The sequence below is a fragment of the Contarinia nasturtii genome, unplaced genomic scaffold (assembly GCF_009176525.2).
Source record: "Contarinia nasturtii isolate CC-2019 unplaced genomic scaffold, AAFC_CNas_1.1 Cnas_scaffold_414, whole genome shotgun sequence".
Lineage (NCBI taxonomy): Eukaryota > Metazoa > Arthropoda > Insecta > Diptera > Cecidomyiidae > Contarinia > Contarinia nasturtii.
Window position 1 is genome coordinate 2,278,187 of NW_022197768.1, and position 19,738 is coordinate 2,297,924.

At 33.9% G+C, this 19,738-nt stretch overlaps 4 protein-coding genes across 6 annotated transcripts; 2 read left to right on the plus strand and 2 right to left on the minus strand.

Moving 5' to 3' along the window:
* Positions 1–306: 306 nt before the first annotated feature.
* On the plus strand, positions 307–3,037 carry LOC116338786 (ADP-ribosylation factor GTPase-activating protein 3). The gene is made up of 6 exons (XM_031764253.1): positions 307–676; positions 801–1,124; positions 1,286–1,429; positions 1,582–1,728; positions 1,799–2,567; positions 2,681–3,037. Exons 1-6 carry the CDS (start codon positions 599–601, stop codon positions 2,821–2,823), a joined length of 1,605 nt encoding a protein of 534 aa, XP_031620113.1. The 5' UTR covers positions 307–598; the 3' UTR covers positions 2,824–3,037.
* Positions 3,038–3,387: 350 nt separating this feature from the next.
* On the plus strand, positions 3,388–12,097 carry LOC116338625. 3 transcript variants are annotated; one of them, XM_031764013.1, is made up of 7 exons: positions 3,389–3,611; positions 5,361–5,562; positions 5,763–5,911; positions 11,280–11,385; positions 11,445–11,611; positions 11,675–11,754; positions 11,836–12,097. In XM_031764013.1, the coding sequence occupies exons 3-7, from the start codon at positions 5,788–5,790 to the stop codon at positions 11,980–11,982; spliced, it is 624 nt and encodes a 207-aa protein (XP_031619873.1). In that variant the 5' UTR covers positions 3,389–3,611; positions 5,361–5,562; positions 5,763–5,787; the 3' UTR covers positions 11,983–12,097. The 3 variants fall into 3 exon arrangements, with proteins under 3 accessions (XP_031619875.1, XP_031619873.1, XP_031619876.1); XM_031764015.1 differs by lacking the exon at positions 5,361–5,562 and having other exon boundaries at positions 3,388–3,611; XM_031764016.1 differs by lacking the exon at positions 3,389–3,611 and having other exon boundaries at positions 5,549–5,639.
* LOC116338624 (putative glutathione-specific gamma-glutamylcyclotransferase 2) lies at positions 7,021–9,217 on the minus strand. The gene is made up of 2 exons (XM_031764012.1): positions 9,096–9,217; positions 7,021–8,940 (listed from the first exon to the last, which is right to left on the minus strand). Exon 2 carries the CDS (start codon positions 8,451–8,453, stop codon positions 7,602–7,604), a length of 852 nt encoding a protein of 283 aa, XP_031619872.1. The 5' UTR covers positions 8,454–8,940; positions 9,096–9,217; the 3' UTR covers positions 7,021–7,601.
* A 676-nt stretch (positions 12,098–12,773) lies between the features above and the next one.
* On the minus strand, positions 12,774–19,494 carry LOC116338446 (staphylococcal nuclease domain-containing protein 1). Its single transcript, XM_031763704.1, has 10 exons — positions 19,204–19,494; positions 17,364–17,485; positions 16,734–17,241; positions 16,412–16,658; positions 15,929–16,151; positions 15,653–15,853; positions 14,387–15,380; positions 13,725–13,906; positions 13,518–13,641; positions 12,774–13,207 (listed from the first exon to the last, which is right to left on the minus strand). Exons 1-10 carry the CDS (start codon positions 19,255–19,257, stop codon positions 13,100–13,102), a joined length of 2,763 nt encoding a protein of 920 aa, XP_031619564.1. The 5' UTR covers positions 19,258–19,494; the 3' UTR covers positions 12,774–13,099.
* Positions 19,495–19,738: the final 244 nt, after the last annotated feature.

The following is a 19,738-nucleotide window of genomic DNA, read 5'->3' on the forward strand; positions in this document are numbered from 1 at the left end:
AATGTATTATATTTTCATGTCGAAAATGTTACTCAAAACCATCAAAATCCAATTTTGTGACCACATCACAGTATGCTGAAGATGAAAGAATTTTTCGCAAAAATGAAAAGAATTCAAGCAATGGTTATTGCTTTACAATTATTTACATTCGAACCGAAATAATGTTAAAACGGGTACGGATCGGTGTGTTCAAGTCATTTGAACGAAATGTCAGGAATAGTTATAGTTAATGCAAATGGTCGCCACCAGATGGCTTTTTATTCCACAAAGACAATTCACATCATGATTTGGCATTGGAAACGAGTACACGTCAAAGAAAAATATTATCACGAACATTGTCTGAATACACACTATACACATTTATTCCATCAATTTTATTTTGTTTTTGTTAACAATTAGAACCGATTAGAATCAAATAAAATCATTAGTTTGTAGCGTTATAAAGTACCAGTAGCATACGATATTAAATTTATGATTTACCAAAAACAAAAAAAGAAACTATAGCATTTCAAACACCAGTTAGTTTTTAGCAAATAAATTCAATCGATAAAAAAAATTGTGGCAAATATTGTGAAATTCAATAACGTTGACATTAAGAATGGCAAGTACAAGTGGACCATCCAAAAGTGATATTGAAGCAGTTTTTCATCGGCTTCGTGCACAGCCCACCAACAAGGTAATTTTCCCAATCGAAGCAATCGGAATTGATGAAACAATCGTTCTCCTTGCCGAATAGTCTCAAATCCATGGAAATACATTCGATTTATTGAATAAAACATTGGTGTTTCTCTTTTTTTCAGATATGTTTTGATTGCAGTGCAAAGAATCCGACGTGGTCGTCAGTGACGTACGGTGTATTTATATGTATTGATTGTTCGTCAGTTCATCGGAATTTGGGCGTTCATTTGACATTTGTTCGTTCAACGAATTTAGACACGAACTGGACATGGATTCAATTAAGGCAAATGCAATTAGGTGGCAACGCAAATGCAGCACAATTTTTCCGCCAACACAATTGCATCACAACTGATGCTCAACAAAAGTACAATTCACGTGCCGCTACTCTCTATCGCGAAAAACTAACGAATCTTGCTCAGCAAGCCATGAAACAGCATGGCACCACAGTAAGTGCATTTCGTTAAATCGATTCGAATTCGTGTTGCGTTTGTGCATTTGATCATCTTAATCAAACAAGTCTAAAACAACATTTTGCATGGCAAATCACATTTTCTTTTCTTTTTGGTTTGTTTTGTTTTTTTTTTTTTCTCTTCTCTTATGCTCTTAGCTATTCTTGGATTCACATGAACATGACGAAAGTAATAATAAGAAGGCAGAAGAGGAGGATTTCTTTGCCGACTGTGAAAATGACCTAAATGGGTTTTCACAAAATAATAATTTTGTAAGTTCGAGTGATGCAGCTGAGACCAAGGTTCGTATGCATTTGCCTTTTGTTATTCTGATTTTATTGTTTTGTTTTCTTCATTTTGGTTTTTATAACACATTACTAACATCTATAGAATATGAATAAAATTTAAAGTGTTGAATGTTTCATTAAAAAGTCGTCATTTCATTCATTTTCAGATTGCTCCGAAGAGAGAAGAGACCAAACCAAAATCCGATCCAGCTGCAATTGGTGGCGCACCAAGTGTTGACTTCTTGAATTCAAGTGTTCCAGTTGAGCCACCAAAATCGACAATCGGAATTCGAAAAGTCCAACCAAAACGAGGGGTAAGTGTGTTTGTCAATCAATTTACCGCATTTGAAAGCCAAACATAAATTAATAATCGAAATATTTTAGTTTGGCGCTGGTAAAAAAGGTGCGCTCGGTGCGACCAAGGTGAAAACAAATTTTGCTGATTTGGAGAATCAAGCCAATTTGGCCGATCAACAAAAAGTGCCTGAAAAGAAATTGACCGAAGAAGAGCAAGCCGAAACGATGAATAGTGTTCGTTTGGCATACCAAGATCTGTCATTGAAAGCTCAAAAGCAAGAGGAAAAATTAAAGCATATCGATCCGACGAAAGCAAAACAAATGGAACGTCTTGGTATGGGTTTCAATGTTCGTGGCAATGTATCACATTCGGTGCTCACTGATATGAAAACAATTGCACAAGAGCCAACTCCAAAATATACAACAACATCAACAAAAGTGTTCGATAAAGAGCCGAAAGATGACTTTTTTGACGATTATTCAACGATGTATTCGACATCAACAAAAACCCATGATCCCGATCTAGCCATAATGGGATTCGAAGAAATTGAAATAATCGATTCGCGTCATTCCAATGTAACGAGCATGTTTAATGCAGCAGCGTCAAGCACACCGCCGAACCGAAATCAAAAAACCAATTTAGATTCTCGCAGCAATAAAACATCGTATAACACATATGAAAATAATGATGCGCAAAAAAAATTTGGCGGCGCCAAAGCCATATCATCCGATCAATTTTTCGAACAGGAAACTTCATCATTCGAACGTTCGGCAAATTTGGCCAAATTTCAAGGTTCCAACAGTATTTCATCGGCCGATTACTTTGGTGACAATAAAAACAATGCTTCCAGTCGAGGTACGTTAAACGCCTTCAAATAGGTAACCCACAAAATTCGATCAATTCAGCTTTTTAATCATATTTCTCTCTGTGTCTCATGTGTATGTGTATGTGCTCGCTCGCTGATATAGGTATAAGTGATATTCATTACAACGGTCCTGACTTAGAAGATGTACGCGAAAGTGTGCGCCAAGGGGTGACAAAGGTGGCAGGTCGGCTGAGTTCATTGGCGAATGGTGTTATGTCATCATTGCAAGACAAATATGGTGGTTAATTGGCCGATGATGAAATGCCTAGTAGCGATAAGGATTTTAGCAAAAAAAGAAGAAGAAGAAGTGAAATATAGTTTTTCAGCGAAACCGACCGACACATAAATACAACAAATATATCAACGACAAAATATGAACTAAGCAATTGTATATTTTCTTTCCTCCTCCCTACTTGTATTCATTATTATTCTGATTACACCAAATTATTTCATTATCATATGTTATATTTCTTTTTTGTTCGTTTTTCGTTTCTTCTATCACAAAAATGGAATAAATACAAATAAACAAAACAAAAATGAAAAAAAAAAAAAAAAAATCCTAAAATCCAGCCAATTCTCTTAAATAAAGTGATGAGTCAACGGAAAAAATTTGCATTATTCTTTCAAATGTAATTCTTAATGCAAACATTCTATCTAATATTGGATTTTCCATTATAGGTCAACCGAAAAATAAATGTAGATTACTCTCCAGAATTTGGAAATTACATATTTTATTTGTTGTTGATAATGTAAGATTAATGTTGAAGTCATGGCGAAAATTTGATATAAATATCCCGACCTCATTTCAAAAATATAGAGTTCATAAATGGTGGTGCGCAGTTTATATCGGAGTCGGGACACAGAATCAGACTCGCGTTGAAAATAAAATAGAATCTCGTAAAATAGCCCATTTGAAACAATAAAATATTACTGTGCGTCTTAAACCTGTATAAAAAAGTGAAAAAGGGTGTCAAGCAAAACAAAAAATAACACAAAAAAAAACGGAAGACTCTCATTTCGCAAACAACTTATCGGTGAGTTTTTTCATTCGCAAATGAAATGAATTGCAAAAAAAATAAATTTTTCAAAATAAAGACAGAGACAGCAAAACAACAAAAAAGAAACTGTAATCTATTGCCCAGTGTGTTTATACATTAATTTGCAATGAGTTTGCATTCGTCTCGTGTTTTTTTGTTCGCATTTTTCTTCTTCTTCGTCGGAACTTTATTTTCAAAATGGCACATTTTATTTACATCGTTGTCGGTCGCCTACATGAAATGTTGAAAAAAATTTCAAAATTATTATCGGCAAACAAACAACCGTGATATACTCATATATTTATACATATGCGCAACTTTATACAAAACGTGTCAATTACATTCAATTGGACTTTCTTTATTGGGTAATTGTTTATTTATCGCTGTGTGCGATCACTGTGCATGTTCTGCCACTTATACAATTTTCTTTTGCTATTCTCTTTTTTCTTCATGCTCGCTGATTCGTCCGTTTCTTTGAAAAAAACACTTTTTGAAAAAAAAAATGTCACTTTATACTCGTTACTGAACGAATGTTCTTAAATTTGATTAAAATGTTTGAGTTCATTGTTTCACTCAATGATAGGGTGTTTAAAATGATTCTGATCAAGATTTCCTTGAGTGCGGTCTGTTTTTAGATTTCATATTATCCGATCGCTAACAGAGATATGTCAATTGCTTCGAAATCAATCATTTTTTTGGAACCAACAATAATGGCTTTTAATGGAATAATTCCGAAAAAATGATGATATCGAACAAGTGGACAGGATTCATTATCACAAAGAAAAAATACCGTCGCCGCCTTCAAAAATGAAATACTATTGAATCTTGGTAAATGATTTTTTGAGCTTAGAAACGGAAAAAATAATTTACGACAGATAAATTAGGTCAACAAAGTAGCGATAAAATAGCATTTTTTCTGTTTGAATTAGAATGCTGTAGATTTCCCATCACTTATTTTATACATTTCAAAGTCTACTTGTGAGAATATCAATCTTGATCGAGTGGTCATTAGATTCCGTTATATTCATGTTTTTACGCTTTATTCAAGACATACGTTTTTTTCTTGTTCCGATAGATTCTTTTGTCGTCTTTTTCTCTTAAGTCTAGCAAATTTTCCATCAATTTTTTCATGTTGATGCAAAATCAAAGCGATTTTAAAGAAAAAGTACTTGGTCAGAAAATACGTATACTCATCTGATAAATGATAATAATAAGGAAAAACAATTGTGAATGAATGCTAAAACCAGTTTTGGTTATTGTCGTTGCCGTCGCTACCATTGCAACTTCATTTATTATGTTTTGTTTTTAAATGAGACTTAATAATGAATAATTTTAAATAAAATATGCGTAGCAACTGGCTACTGCCCACAAGAATATCAGGTATTGGTGCGATGTATGTTTAAACCATGTTACGTTGAACTCTCAAGTATAAATTGAGACTCTTTGAGATGAAAACAAAAACAAACTTGATGTTGGTTTCAAAATGAATTGCGTTTATTCAATATAAGACAAGAACCGACAAATAAACGGAAATATCCAACATATTAAAAAAAACCTGAAATGAGACAACTTTTTATTATTTATTTCTAAGACAATTTTTCGCTGAATACGAATGTACACTTCTATAGATCAAATCTAACGGACTTTATTTTTTCTCGGTTTATTCATTTTTCACTTTGTTTCTCAATTATACTTTGACATTCGTTTTTAAACCAACATCAAATTTGATTTTGTTTTTATCTAAAGGTTTCATCAAGTTAGCGAAAAAAAAATTGTCTCCAATTCTGCTGTTGACTGGACTTTTCCCGCCCCAATATCCAGTTTTTGACGTTTCTCTGTATTTAAAATGCAAATAGTGCCTGGTTAACAGCCGTTGACTAAAGACGAGTTTTCGATAATAATTTAACCAAATAGAAAAGACAACAATTTGTATTTTATTGATTTTGTTGTAAGTTTGACACACCGTCTATGTGTAATTCTTCAAATGAGTGACTGTATGGGGAATTTTTGATTTTCACAAATATTGTTCGTACATTTGTATAAAACTCAAAAGTTCATACCGTATCGATTCATTTCAAAACACAGTTAGCTCGTAATTTCATTCCATTCATACGAATTTTAACGATTTTCCTTCATTTAATTCAATAGGTATAGAAAATTCATCATAAAAAAAATGGTCTGTAAATCGAATTGGCTGTGTGCCATTGCCTTTTTATTGGCCGTTTCAGTTCAAAGTCAAGCACAAAGCAATGCAGCGGACAAGAGTACAACCAACAGATCGCCAGCTCCAAGTGAAAGTAAGTACGATAGTTTAGCTCTAACTAACCGTTTTTAAATATCAAAAACCATACAAATTCCACGTGTACAATAGACAAAAGATGCGAGTGTGATATTAGTAACGACACAGTGATTTTATTTACTGTGCCTGAAAATGCAGTCAATGTGAGAACAGTTCAAAGTCTATTTGTTGCAAAGCGCCTGCCAAACAATGAAGGTGTACAACGTTTGTGGCTCATTAGTTTTGCTCACTGTGATTTTCGGTATTCTTTCTTCTTTTTTTAAAAATGTTCTTTGAGTAATTCCTCATTTGAGCTTCTTAATCTTTGTCGCTGTTTTGAAAATGCATTTGCGTTTTAAATTTCTTTATGCAAATTTTTTGCATTGCACTTTAAATATTGATGTCTATTTCATTCATTTGTTTATTTATATTGTTGAAATTGCGAAGTAAGCTTTACTGCGCAGCACAAACCTATATAAATAACATCTATAATTCCATATGATTGTTCATTCGACTGATAGACGCAATGCGGAAAAGTTTAATTTAAGATGTGAACAGCTCCTTTTTTCTCAGGTACCAGTTCTCATGGAATTTTATTCGGTTTTGTTCATTTAAAAAAAATATACGATTCTTCTCTTTTTGTGAACATGTTTTGCTTTTGTGGAATCAAAAACCCCACACGAAGTGTATTGGATATTTTGGCCACGTCAAATAAATGACTAAAACTATATTTTAAAGCAACGACCAAAAAAATGAAAATAGAATGGAATGAAATATAAAATGATTGTGCGACGTCATGAAATGCTTGGCATAGGTGCCAATTTTGTTGTTGCATGCTTTGAATTTAGTCGATTTAATTCTCTTTTTTTTTTTTGCTATCAAGCGCTAATCATTTCTTTTTTTATATGAATAACATTTGAACATCTTCATAAATTCTACACAAACTGTTGAAAACATCTAAAAAGCAATAAAAAAATGCGATGCTCCAAGCGGTCAAGTGTAGCCAAGCCAAGTCAAGTTTTTCTGACATTTGAAATATGCAAATGCTACAGGTTTTCGGTGCTATTGTTTGCACCAAATTTACTTCGACGTAGACTGTCTGAAATGTTGAAAAATAAAAGACGAATGTTTGAGTTAATATTAAATGGTCTTTAATCAAATACAACGATATACATATATTCTTAATAAGAAGTAACTTGATTTTGTTTCAAAAAAATTAATAGTAATACAGTCAAAATCATTCAGCATAAACATTTGAATAGAAAAAAAGCTTATTCCGCGAGCACACTAAACAACAGACAAAAAAAAACCATAATCATACATAATAGCGTTCATTTTCATACATCTTAAACTAATATCTTTGTGTTTTCTTTACAATTAATAGGAATTTTCTCATGTTTATAACGTTCGTCTGGTTTGTAGAAAAGCTATGGTCGGTTGAATCACAACTATTCAATTTATACAATTAAATTGGTTTAAATCGCTATTTAGGCTCTTATCATTAGAATATCTTACAGTTTTGTTGCGTTTAGTTTTTGACGTTAATTGATTTTTTTTACAAACGTATTTCAAATATTCGTTACGAAGAAAAGATCAATAAATTCAATGGTATACATTGTACACTTTCTATTGCTCTTTCTTTTTCTCTCTCTCTTTACGTTTTTCGATATAAAATTGATCTTTAAATTAGGTTTCGATTTTACTTGATTTTAAATGTTGAGGCAGCGCAACTTTTTGTCTGGCACACGTGAACTAAATTCAAATGTAATTGGTCGTCGAATTTCTTCATGCGAATCACGTCGAATGCGTTCTGGTTGTCGTCCCATCAACATCGATATGCAGATTTTTCTCTCGGCCAAAATGTCTCGCACAATTTTTTCCAATTCAAATAAATGTTCATCGACCACAACAACGCCATTCAATTCATCCCGCATAAAATTTGCCAATCGTATCAAATATTCGACATTTGAACCCGATGGTCCTTTGCTATCAACAATTTCTTCAGCTATGATTGGCAATGGTGTGTCGCCCGTCCAAAGACTATTTTGTTCGGTGGCGATGTATAAAAGTGCTGGAAATGCTTCACCACACAATTCCATATCGTCGGCCGCAACACGAGGATAGAATTTTGTATATAATGTTGTGTAGCCGCCGAGCGTACATTCACGTTGTTTTAAATAGCTAAGTGCTGTTGAACCGGTTATTTTATAGGCACAACCCCAGGTAATGCCATCCGTTTCTTCAATTAATGTTACAACACGGCCTGGTTTTTCTTTCGTACCACGATGCGTTGTATTCCATTGCCAAAATCTCCTCACATATCCACGTATATAGCCGGTGACGCATTTTGTAAACTCAAATCCTGGATACCAGCACAACGAACCGTATCCAAAAACCCACACCTCGGCTGTCTCTTCATCTGAATCGCCAGAATAACCGCTGGCACTGTCACTACTGTTATCATTGTCATCAATTGCATTGTCATTCATATGATCATCGTACAAACGAAAACCATTTAAACGTTGATTTGGATTCGGTTGACGATCATGTAAACGTTCCATTATTAATTTCGCTGAATTATTTTTCCAATTTGATTATGGGATGAGTTTTTTTTTTTGAGATTGAAGATTCACTCGAATTTGAGATAACCTTTTTCGAACAGAATGCATACAAAAAAAAACACTTTTACGTTGATCTGCTACTATGAGTAATGTTTCGTTCTTTTAAATTTTACTTCTACAGTTGATAATGAAAATACGTCTACGATTATGTTGAAGTTCAGGCACATTTCACACTCGAACAGTACGTCGACTTTTTTTTGTTTATTTTGCTTGTTACACCCCAAATAACTATTCAAACTATTGATGCGTTGTTAAAAGAAAGGAAAAACTATCCGACCTTATCCTTCCAGTGATAAATTAAAAAAATATATGTATATTCCAAAACGACAACATAATCTTAATAATCCAGTAGTTCGGGTGCCATTTACTGGCTCTCTTGCTTCAATAACACACAATTTCAAAAGTTGTACTAAGCCATGAGGAAAATCTGTAGGAAACAAAATGCAAAACACGCGAAAAAATTATTTTCAAAAATATACTTATCGCTGCGCGAAAAATTGCGAAAATTTACGAAAATAACACGAAACGGATTACAACTTAAATGATATATACAAATCTTTATATATATGGAACAATATTTACTGATTTTTTTGTTACCACACTGCCAACACGAGAGAGAGAGAATAAAAAAAGGCGTCTGTATGTTGGCTCTTTCCTTTGGTGAATGTGTGCGAACCACAGTTTTGAGCCAGTGAAAATAATATCATGCAATGTGAGAGCAGATTCACACACACACACACACACACATTTATGCCATCAAAAGCAGACACAAACATTCAAATTCGGACTCAGCAAAAAGTAGCACCAGCAAGTTGTAAAAAAAAAAAGATTTCGCATATGCGCACGGTGTACACAATACTACTAATACAAGCTCACATTAACAAACAGCTTGTCAGCACTCGCTTATAAATGATGATTCTTTTGACGTTTATACTGTTCACTCTTCCTCTCTATGGATGTTTCATTCTTTATTTGTGCGTAGCACATAAAGGCAAATGATCATATTTACGACAGTTTATTTAATTATTTTGTTGACACTGGCATTCGGACATAATCCAGACCAACATTTTCCTAAATACCGAAACAGCTAATCAATGAAATATGTTTGCCAAATCCTGCACATTATCATCAATCAAATAATAATCAGACAGAAACATATATGCCACGACAACTAAAATTCAAATGTATCGTGTACACTGTACACACATGTGATTAATCGGTGGAACTCACCGATGAAAGAGTATATACATATACACACTTTCTAATGATTAATATACTACATCACATATAAATGGCTTATTTGATTATTTGTATTTGTGTTCGCAATACGATCTGGTTGAGTTTACAGATGCAAACGTTTCATAATCATCAATTCGATGAACTTGGCACACATTCTCGGCATTAGAGGCGATGAGTTTTTTTTAGAGCAAAGAAAATAAGCATGTACATTATATCTAGACTGCAACAGTTTGTAAGGATGTGTGCATGTTTTAGTGAGTAAGCACGTGAATGAAACAGGATTCAATACCAGCTACCCCATGTATACAAATGATGATGCAATATTTTGTTGAAATGACGTTTTGTGCTTGCGTGTGTATGCTGCTTTTGTATGTGCTATATAGCTTACAAACACGTGTCTGGTTCAGTATTGTGTGCACTATAATCGCCTTCTGTTCGTTACATTTGTAGCGTTCAGTGGCAGTGCCAATGCTTTGCCTTGTATCGAAAACAATGAACAGGTGCTAATGGAAAAACATATACGTTCAGCTGTTTTCATGCCAAACATGAACAATTCCTTGAATTTCAAATAATTCCGTACAAAACGATGTTTCTGCCTTTTTAACCGGCATTCGAAACAAAGATATTGTACTGAATACAATGTGACAAATTCAACTTTTTAGTTTTTGCCTTGATGATGCGACATGATGTTTTTATGAACGATGTTGTTAAAAATGATTGATTTCTTCATTCAAATCATCGAAATTAGTAATCCATCATATAAAAATCAATCGTGAAATTCAATAACAAAGTCACATGCTGTTTAGCGTTGGAATTTAAACATGGTACCGTTACGATACACCATTTAAACTGCATTCACTTACTGCTCACATGTGATCGATACTGTATTGTCACGCGTAACCGGATATAACTGTATTCAATAAATTGAAACACGTTTATGTTTCACATTATATCCAATTAAAGTATCGCTTTGTTACATATAATTGAGTTTTTGAATTGCATTATGATGAAAAATAAAATAAAATTAGATATTCAAATTTTGGTTAACCGTACCATATCATAAGCATTCATAAAATCGAAATAATTACGGTCACGTAATTTGATCGGAATTAAAACAGACAATATTTTTGTATTGCGGTCTATATTTTCTTTGAATATCAAAAGAACAGGTTAAATTCATATTATATTGCCGCCGAAAGGTTTTTTTTTTTTTGTTTAAATATTAAATATGAAAAAGTTGTGCGATTTCTTGGTAATGGCATATTGCGGGATTGATTGCCAACGATTAGTAATGACTACGGCTGAATAAACTGCGCAAAAATTATAGAATGCAAACTTGTATCTTTCCACACCAAATTATGTTGTATGTTTATTGCTTTATGAATTCCATATCAACAATTAAAAGAGTTTATCGCTATTCAAACCATCATATTTGAAATTATTTAATTTTATTAAAGATTTTCGTCTTTCATTTGTTTATCGTGTGAAAAGAGTGCACATTTATAATTGATATTTATTTTGATGAAGTTGTTGCAGAGGAAGTTGTTGTTGAATCAAGTTTAAATGTTCGCCCGAAACAATCATCACATCGTCGGGTACGTGAAGTATTTGCCTTTCTAACACCAAATTTGCGGTAAATTTTTGCGATATTTTCAGTTATTTGTTATTTTCTAATAAATTTTGATATTTCAGTTCTAAGCGTCAGTTCGGTCCAACTCAAAGTTATTATCCAAATCAAAATTATCAAATTTATCCTCATAAACAATCAAGTTCCCAAGCAACAGCACAATCAAATTCACATAGTCATAGTAATGGTCCAAGCGGCGTTCAAGATGCCAATGCTTTAGCTAATGCTCAAGGTAGGATCCAGTGTTCTGTATGCATATACCATAATACCTAATCTTACAATAATTTTTTTACAGCTTTCCAAGCTTCAGGTTTTGGAGCAACTGCAAATAATGCCGTAACTAATACACTTAGCATCGGACCAAATGGTTCATCGGTAAATTTGTTTGATCAAAACATCGATTTTTGTTTCTTACTGACATTTTTCCATTAACAAAATAATATATTATTCGTTTAGGGAGGTAATGCAAATTCAGGCGGACAAACGTATACTTTACCAAATGGACAAACCCTCAACATTGCATATAGCAACGGCAATAGTTTTGGGCCAAATGGATTGTCTAGCACAAGCCAGGGAAACTCGATTGCATTCAACGGAAAATAGGACCAAAAAATTTCCAAATAACTCAAATAATTGATAAATTAAAGCAATTTATAAAAACCGATCAAAATTATTTCTTTAATTGTTTGAGACAAATTTAATAAAGCTTCAACTTGAATTGGTTTGTTGTTGTTTTTTTTTCAGCGGTAGAACGATGGACCTGATCTAATTCTACGAATCTGTGCTTATTATTGCTCAGTCTAAATTAATGGTTCGAATTTCATAAATCAGTACATAGCGACGAATATAAATAATTAAAAATTCATTTCAAGCTATTTTTTATAGTGCAATTCAGTGGATACACCAAAAATGATGTAGACTATAACTTTGACGACGGTCAAAAATACTCACAAATATACCTTCCCGTACATCTAAAAGCTTCTTGAATAAAATGTCAAATATTGATTGAATCAAAGTCAGAAGCATGGCGTGTCAATATACATATTTATTTGGTAATGTGAACAACATTTGTTTTTTGTTCTTGCGAAAATGTTTCGCGTTTTTTAATATAAAAATGGATTATCTAAATGAATAGATGTACTGTTCTGTTTACTAATTTACTTTTTTATCTTCTGATTTTGTTGTTATTGAATCTAACGAAAAAGAGAAGAAAAATATGATTTCATTTATTATTTTATTAGCCACTTGAAATATATGTAGGCTAAATTTAAAAAAATCATTTACATGTTTACTTTGCGCCGGCATCATCATCAAATATTTTTTTTTTGTATGTTTCGTTTTATTGAAAAAATAAATTCTGTTGTAGCCCATTGTATAAATAATAAAATAGTGTGAAAAATGTAATGTTTTTTTCTGTTTATTCTTAATTGAGACAATATCGTTGCCCATTATTATTCCATTCCGTTTCATTATTACCAAATACATAAAAAATTACAATACATTCATATATAAAACTGATTTTAATGTGATAAATAGTTTACTTTAATTTTGCTCTTGATGTCGTTGACGTTATTTTTTTTTGTTTTGTCTTCGTATTCCTTTATGTTCCCGATATAATGAGTGACCGATGGTTGTTGTTATACTTTTCATTTCGTTCTTCTTTTTTTACTTCAATAATGCACGCAGGTTTTTGCTTCTTGAGTTTTGAATTTGTGTTGCATTAATTGCGTCCAAATTCTTTAGCATCATCCGCTGTGATGTCACCATACTCCCATACACCCAAGTGATCTTTTCGAGCCAATGCTTCGGCCGCAACGTAATCTTCGACCTGAAAATGAACACAATGGTTTGCGTTAGTTATATTTGGACATTTTTACAAATGGAAAAAACAGAAAAAATCGTATTTCTTTTTGAAAAATAATTATGTCTTTGCTGAATTACGAGACGTTAATCTTGTGATTTCGATTGACGATAGCCATCAACAAATTTTTTTCTACGAAACGGTAAAAGCACTGGCACAGGAGCGTGGATTTACCACAACCCGGACACAGCGACTCTAGTTTCGCCCATCACATTTAAAAAAAAATAAAAATAAAACATAAATTGAATTTGAGATCAATTTGAAATCAATTGCTTACCATTTTTGCGAGCTTACGTTCCCGACGTTTTTCCACCAATAGGATACCATCAGCAACCAATGCTTTGCCAATATCAGCTTTCGATGTTGGATCTGAAAGTGTTGCGAATGGCTGACCATTTATCCTAGTAAAAAACAATTTAAAATGATTGTTAATATGATGGCACATAGCAATATGGTACGTTTGTTTTAAGAAAATGGCTCATACTTGTATTCAACATTGAGTAAAAGGTCACGGTTGAGAGCATCCTGGGCTAAGTTCTTAACTGCTTCGGTTTTGTCATCTTCTTCAGGCGGGAGAACGACAAGGGCTAAGCCATAGTAATTGGCATATGGCTTGTCACTGATAAAGGCGGGTGGAAGCGATGCAAGACGAGACGTTGGAACAGTCTGTAATTTTTAATAATGAACGTTTTGAAAAAAATGACGTAAACTCAAAACATTCTTCAATCATTTGATAATGAATTGAATGTGTACGAAACTATTCACTAATTTATTGAATAAAAAAAGATATTCCCAGAGCAACATTCGTTTAAATTGTCAAAACCAATTTTCAATGCGATAGCACATTCGAAATTCGCAAAAAAATATTGTGAACCGTTTGCACCGGTGCATCTAATTATCCGATTTTTTCTCTAATTTTCACGAATAATGCGTTGCTAAGGTTTTAAAACGAACAGAATCGTTCGTATTGAATATTTTTTTTATCAATTTTATTCTAAAATGATTTGATTCGAATAATGTTAATATTGCAAGTTTATGACTCAAGCATTTTCTTTGAAACGAAAATGGATCTAAGGAACTTGCATAGAAAGCAATGTAAATTAAACAAAGAAAAAATTAAAAGAAAAGAAATGTGGTGGATCTTACCTCTTTGTTGCCGTAGTCAACGTAAAGGATGGTTGCATTGTGGCCTTGAACCTTTTCAACTTTGGCTCGGTACCATTCATTGTCTTCGGAGAATTGAGCTGCGCACAAATCGTTTCGTTTTGGCGTAAATGCGCCGGCAAGTGGGGGGGATTCTTGAAACTCTTTGCGAAGCTTGGCCATAAGCGTTTCCAATTTGGCACCTTGGTCGGTATGTTGTGCATAGAAATGGAGTTCAGGTGTTACTTCAGTCACAACAACCTTTTCGTGATTGACTTTGCGCTCGACAACTTTATCGTCTTTGTCTTCTTCTTTCACCTCTTCTTCTTTGATTTCTTCGACATAGTTGGCCCAAATCTTCTTTTTGGCTGCCTTGGCACTGTCTTCGGCCGTTTTCAATGCACGATAGTATTCGGTTTTTTCGGCGCTAAAGTGGACTGTGGCCAAACCTTCTTCGACCAATAAAACGGACAAATTAACATTGGCATCGGTCCATAGCCAACCAATTACACTGGTTGCAGCCTTATCCGTTGTGTCAATATGCACATTGACGTCACGTTGCAGGATTTTTTCGCGAACAAAATTGAGGGCCTCATCACCGAATGGTTCACCCTCCTGTGCTGGTGCACCACCAACACTTGGTCTTGATGAGCGGGGACATGAGATACCGGCAAGCAAAAATGTTACCAAACAACTGTCCTTTGGCAAAAATAGACGGAAGCGCGATCCACTGGCAATGAATTCAACGATGGCCTCGGTACGGAGAGCACGTTGCCATGATGGTAAATATTGTTGCTTGATGCGCGAATGATCAACGGTCAAATCATTGATGCGCATTGAAGCTGCCTCTTTCTTACCATGTACACCTTTGTTGGATTTAATGGCTTGAGCTTCAGCTCCCAACAATTCATCGTAGCGGGATGAACGTTGATCATCATCTTGGCGGTAACGAACAACAGTGGCCAAACCTTTGCCAACCAACAGTTCAGCGACATTTCTATTCGACACAAAACAAATAACAATCTATTAATGATCAATTCTTTTTTTTTGTTTTTTTCTTTAATGCAAATTATGATTAACTTAAGATTGAATATTGTATCGTTAGTACACTGATTCCACACAGAATTACGCCATGTAAACCAAATTATAACGAATACTTTTCTCTTTCACATCAAATTGACTTCAGAATATAATGATTTCTTGAATGTATTTTTAAAATTGATGTGATACAATCAACAATTGGAGTGTATAACATAGAAAGATACTTACTGTCCGCCAACTGTAACAGTGTAGCAGTATTTTTCGGGGAAGTTATCGCGTGCAGGGGAAATGTAATCAAGATTACATTGGATTTTTTTGCCAATTAACTTCTTTCGCAGGAATTCACGGCATTCGTACATCCATGGGATATCGTACAAAGGACGGAAATTTTTCGGTCTTGGTGGAAGTTTGCCTTCGTCATCGGCAGCACTAAAAATGGGCAAATTAATGGTGGAAAAATAAATAAAATGTCACTCGTTGTGGATCTATTAAATGGATAATTACCGGCCAGCTTCCCGTGGTGGGCGAATGCTAGAGAAGAATACTTTCTTAACAACACCGCTTGGTGTTTTTACACTAATCGCATCGCCATTATAGATTTCAACAACAATGCCGTTGAAATCTTTTTCTTTGCCGGTAAAGGTTTGAGCATTTGATTGATAATCTTTCCACAATCTCACTCTCTTTTCTTTAGCTTGACGTTCAGCTGCTCGCAATTTGTCAGCGCCTTGAATGCAATGAACAACAGAAAATTAAATATCAAATATTTCCAATCAATGAAGAAAAAAAAATTGAGGAAAAAAAATGTACAAGGGGTGAAATCATACAACTGCAAGGTATATACAGTAATACGTTAGATCCTTGTTTAATCTTGCATTATATTGAAAAATGAGTTCTTTTCAGGTTAAATTTTAAAAAAAGATCTCTGCATGAATAATGCTAATCGAATTTAAATGAAATGAATTTCAATGTTGGAACATAGTTTACCTGATCTCATGAAAGCCATGCTCCAGTCGACGCATTTTGCAAAACCTTCGCGCAAAAGAGCCTCGGCAATGTTTCCCTTTGGGAACAAAATGGAACCGACGAAATTGGTATTGTTAACGGATTCCAAAACAATTTGAACTTCACGTTGCAACAAGCGGGATTCAACAAAGTATCGGGCCTCTTCAGCATAATCAACACTGACACTGTGATCGGGCTTTCCATCCGAATCCAATTTGAAGCCAGGGCACTGAGTATCACATGATATTAGTTAGTTGCATTATAAACGATTTAAAATTACAGCTATTGCTATTGGATCACTTACTCGGATGCCAGAAATCATCAATGTAATGTATAGGTATTCGGGAACTAAATCAGAGTAATCTGGTTGCGGTACCAAAAAAGCGCGCACAGTTGAACCGTCTCGAACGTGTTCAATGATTGCCTTAACAGGTTTGCCAGCCAATTGATCGACAAAGTTTCGTTGATTTTCTTGCGTCCATCGGATGTTACGAACGTGATCAGCAGATGATTGGCTATTCCATTTACCTTTACCAGCACTTTTGGCCGCTTCTTCCAAATCAATCAAACGTTGCAATTCCGGCGATGGGGTGCGGGCATTATCTTTTCGCACAGATACCAAACCTTCTTGCACCAAAAGTTCCGTTACACTTTGAGCGGTGGCCGGATCACTTCCCAAGTAGATCACACCATAATCGCGATTTGCATTTGCTGGACGTTCGCTGCAGAAGTATACTTCTTCGCCGATCAATTTTGAGCGCAAAAATTCACGCGCTTCCCATGCCCATGCCTCATCTTTTGAATCTTCAGCGCTAATTAATTTTTTGAACAATAAAATAAAACATAATTTATTTAATAAAGAATATGTTGCTTCTTTTTTCATTTTTTTTTTTTTTATGTGATCTTTAAGCAAGAAAAAAATGTGTCAACTTACTTTGCTCCAGCTGGACGGCGAGCAAGTTTTGGTGCAAAAACATTCGAAAAAGTGATTTGTTTTTCTGGTGGTGGACCACCTTTTGGGTAACCTCGAATTATCACGCTATCGCCTGATAATACCTGGATAAATCAATTTAAAAAATTACCATATATTAATTTCAAACGAGCGCGAGTTAAATGAAAGAAAAAAAATCGCTTCAAAAACGTGCTCCGTACACTTTGAGCACGTTCGTTTCTTTTTCGGTCTATTCGTTGCGTGCATGTTGAAAGCACATGGTAAAATGATCGATTACTATAAATTAACTCTACTTGTTGGCTCTGTTCTCCGTATCGTTATCGGCATAAAATTGAGGTTATGTTCACACACTACACTCATACATTATTAATGTGCCGAACGGTGTTGGGGTATGTGCATGTAAAGAGTAAATAGGATATTTTTTTTGACGAATTTGTCAATGACATAACATGTGTATTATGATGTCTAACAGATGGCGTGCTCGTTGAATGAAAATAAAAAAAAGGTTATGAATTTGTCTGATAAAATTCATTGAACCGAAGATACAATCACAGCATGCCCAGCCAGAAAACAGATCGAAAAGAGAATCGTGAAAACTAAAAATATTTATATGCAACACACGTGCTTTTTCTACCGATAAAACATCTTCGGCTCATCTTCGATGCATTCCTATTTAAATGCAACGCTATTTTGATTATTTTCTTCTGACACCCCATGACCTGCTGAACATTCGATCAAATTTTTTTTTGGTTTCATGTCAAACATCAATGTAATCATTGTGTAAAATGGCTAAAATATCTGCTATTTAAGCATCCGACACCAAATCGTATCACTCTCTACAATTAAAATGAAAAGTCTCGAATATATTGCGTGAAACGTATGGATTTTGAGTTGAAGTATTCACTAGTATCGTCGCTGCTTTATCATATTATGTACAAATAACATTTCTAATCTTTTTTTGTGTGTAGACAACCCAAATGAAAAAGATAACATATGATTTGGTTTTGTCTCATATTTGATAAATAAATGAAAAAAAAAGATTAAATAATTCAAAACAGAAAAGAATGCGTTAAATAAAAAAAAAACAAGTAGGATTGGTTGTAGTTTGAGGTGACACGTTGCAAAATGAAATTCATTTCAAAGAAGAAAGTAGGCAAACGAATGTTGAAAACATTAACATAGATTAATCGGATGCATAGATTCCAACAATCGGTGCTCATGCTGAGTTCATTCACTTTTACCATGGGGGGCTTGTCTTTTGTATATTAAAATGCGACATTGTCGAGAAATTAATCGGCATTTGCCAATTGATTATCGATAAATGTGATGTTTTCGCGAGATGATAGATCCATAAAAATGTCCGAAGAGGTTCAATAATTTCATAAATTGAAAACATATCGTTCGGAGTTTTTCTCATTCCGACACACGACAAAAAAAATGAAATGTCTTAAATGCCAAGTTGGCACATTCAAATTCAAACCAATCGCTTTCCTTCTATATGTACTATGTGTGAACACGTCAAAAAATATGATACACAAACACGCACACACTAAAAATGCTACACTATCAACGATACAGACGACAAGTAGTATAATATGGAAACGATTTCCTTATGTTTTACAACGAAAAACCAAAAAAAAAAGAGAAATGATCGAAAAAAATTGACGAAATTTTAACGAAAATTTTGAAATCGTAATGATTACGGCCCGAAATGGAATCTGAAGCATTTAAACGCTAACCGATCATCCGTTAACAAAATCGAATCACCCGAAAAAAAAAAAACAATATTCAATTTGGATGCAATGGATGTGTGATAATTTACCTGTTTAACAATGCCCTTTTTAAGAGCAACTGGAACTACGGCGGGAGTGCTCATTATTTATAAAAAAATGGAATGGATTTTCTTTTATATTTATTTATTTTTTGTTTTTAATTTGCAATTGATTCGTTGATAACTTTCGACGTAGATATTTATGTCGCGTATCACGTTTCGTTGTTGAAAAATATATATATATATTGTGCTAAACTAAATGAAAACACATTAATTATATTAATGCCGACACGACGAACTCAAAAAGAATGTCTAAGCTGAACGATGTGAATATAAAGTGAAACACAGCGGCACGTCACTACACACTGAACGCGAATTGCATTGACTTCTTGCGACAACATGCCTTCATTTTTTTCAGTGGATCCACACTCAAAAAGTGAAAGAAAAAAGTGGGAAATTTTAATGGTTTTTTTTTCTACTTTCGCCATTTACATCGATTTACAGCGACATCTGTTGCATTTATTTTTCAATCGCATATTTTTTTTATTACTATATGTTCATCAATGTTTTTTTTTATTTTTCGTCA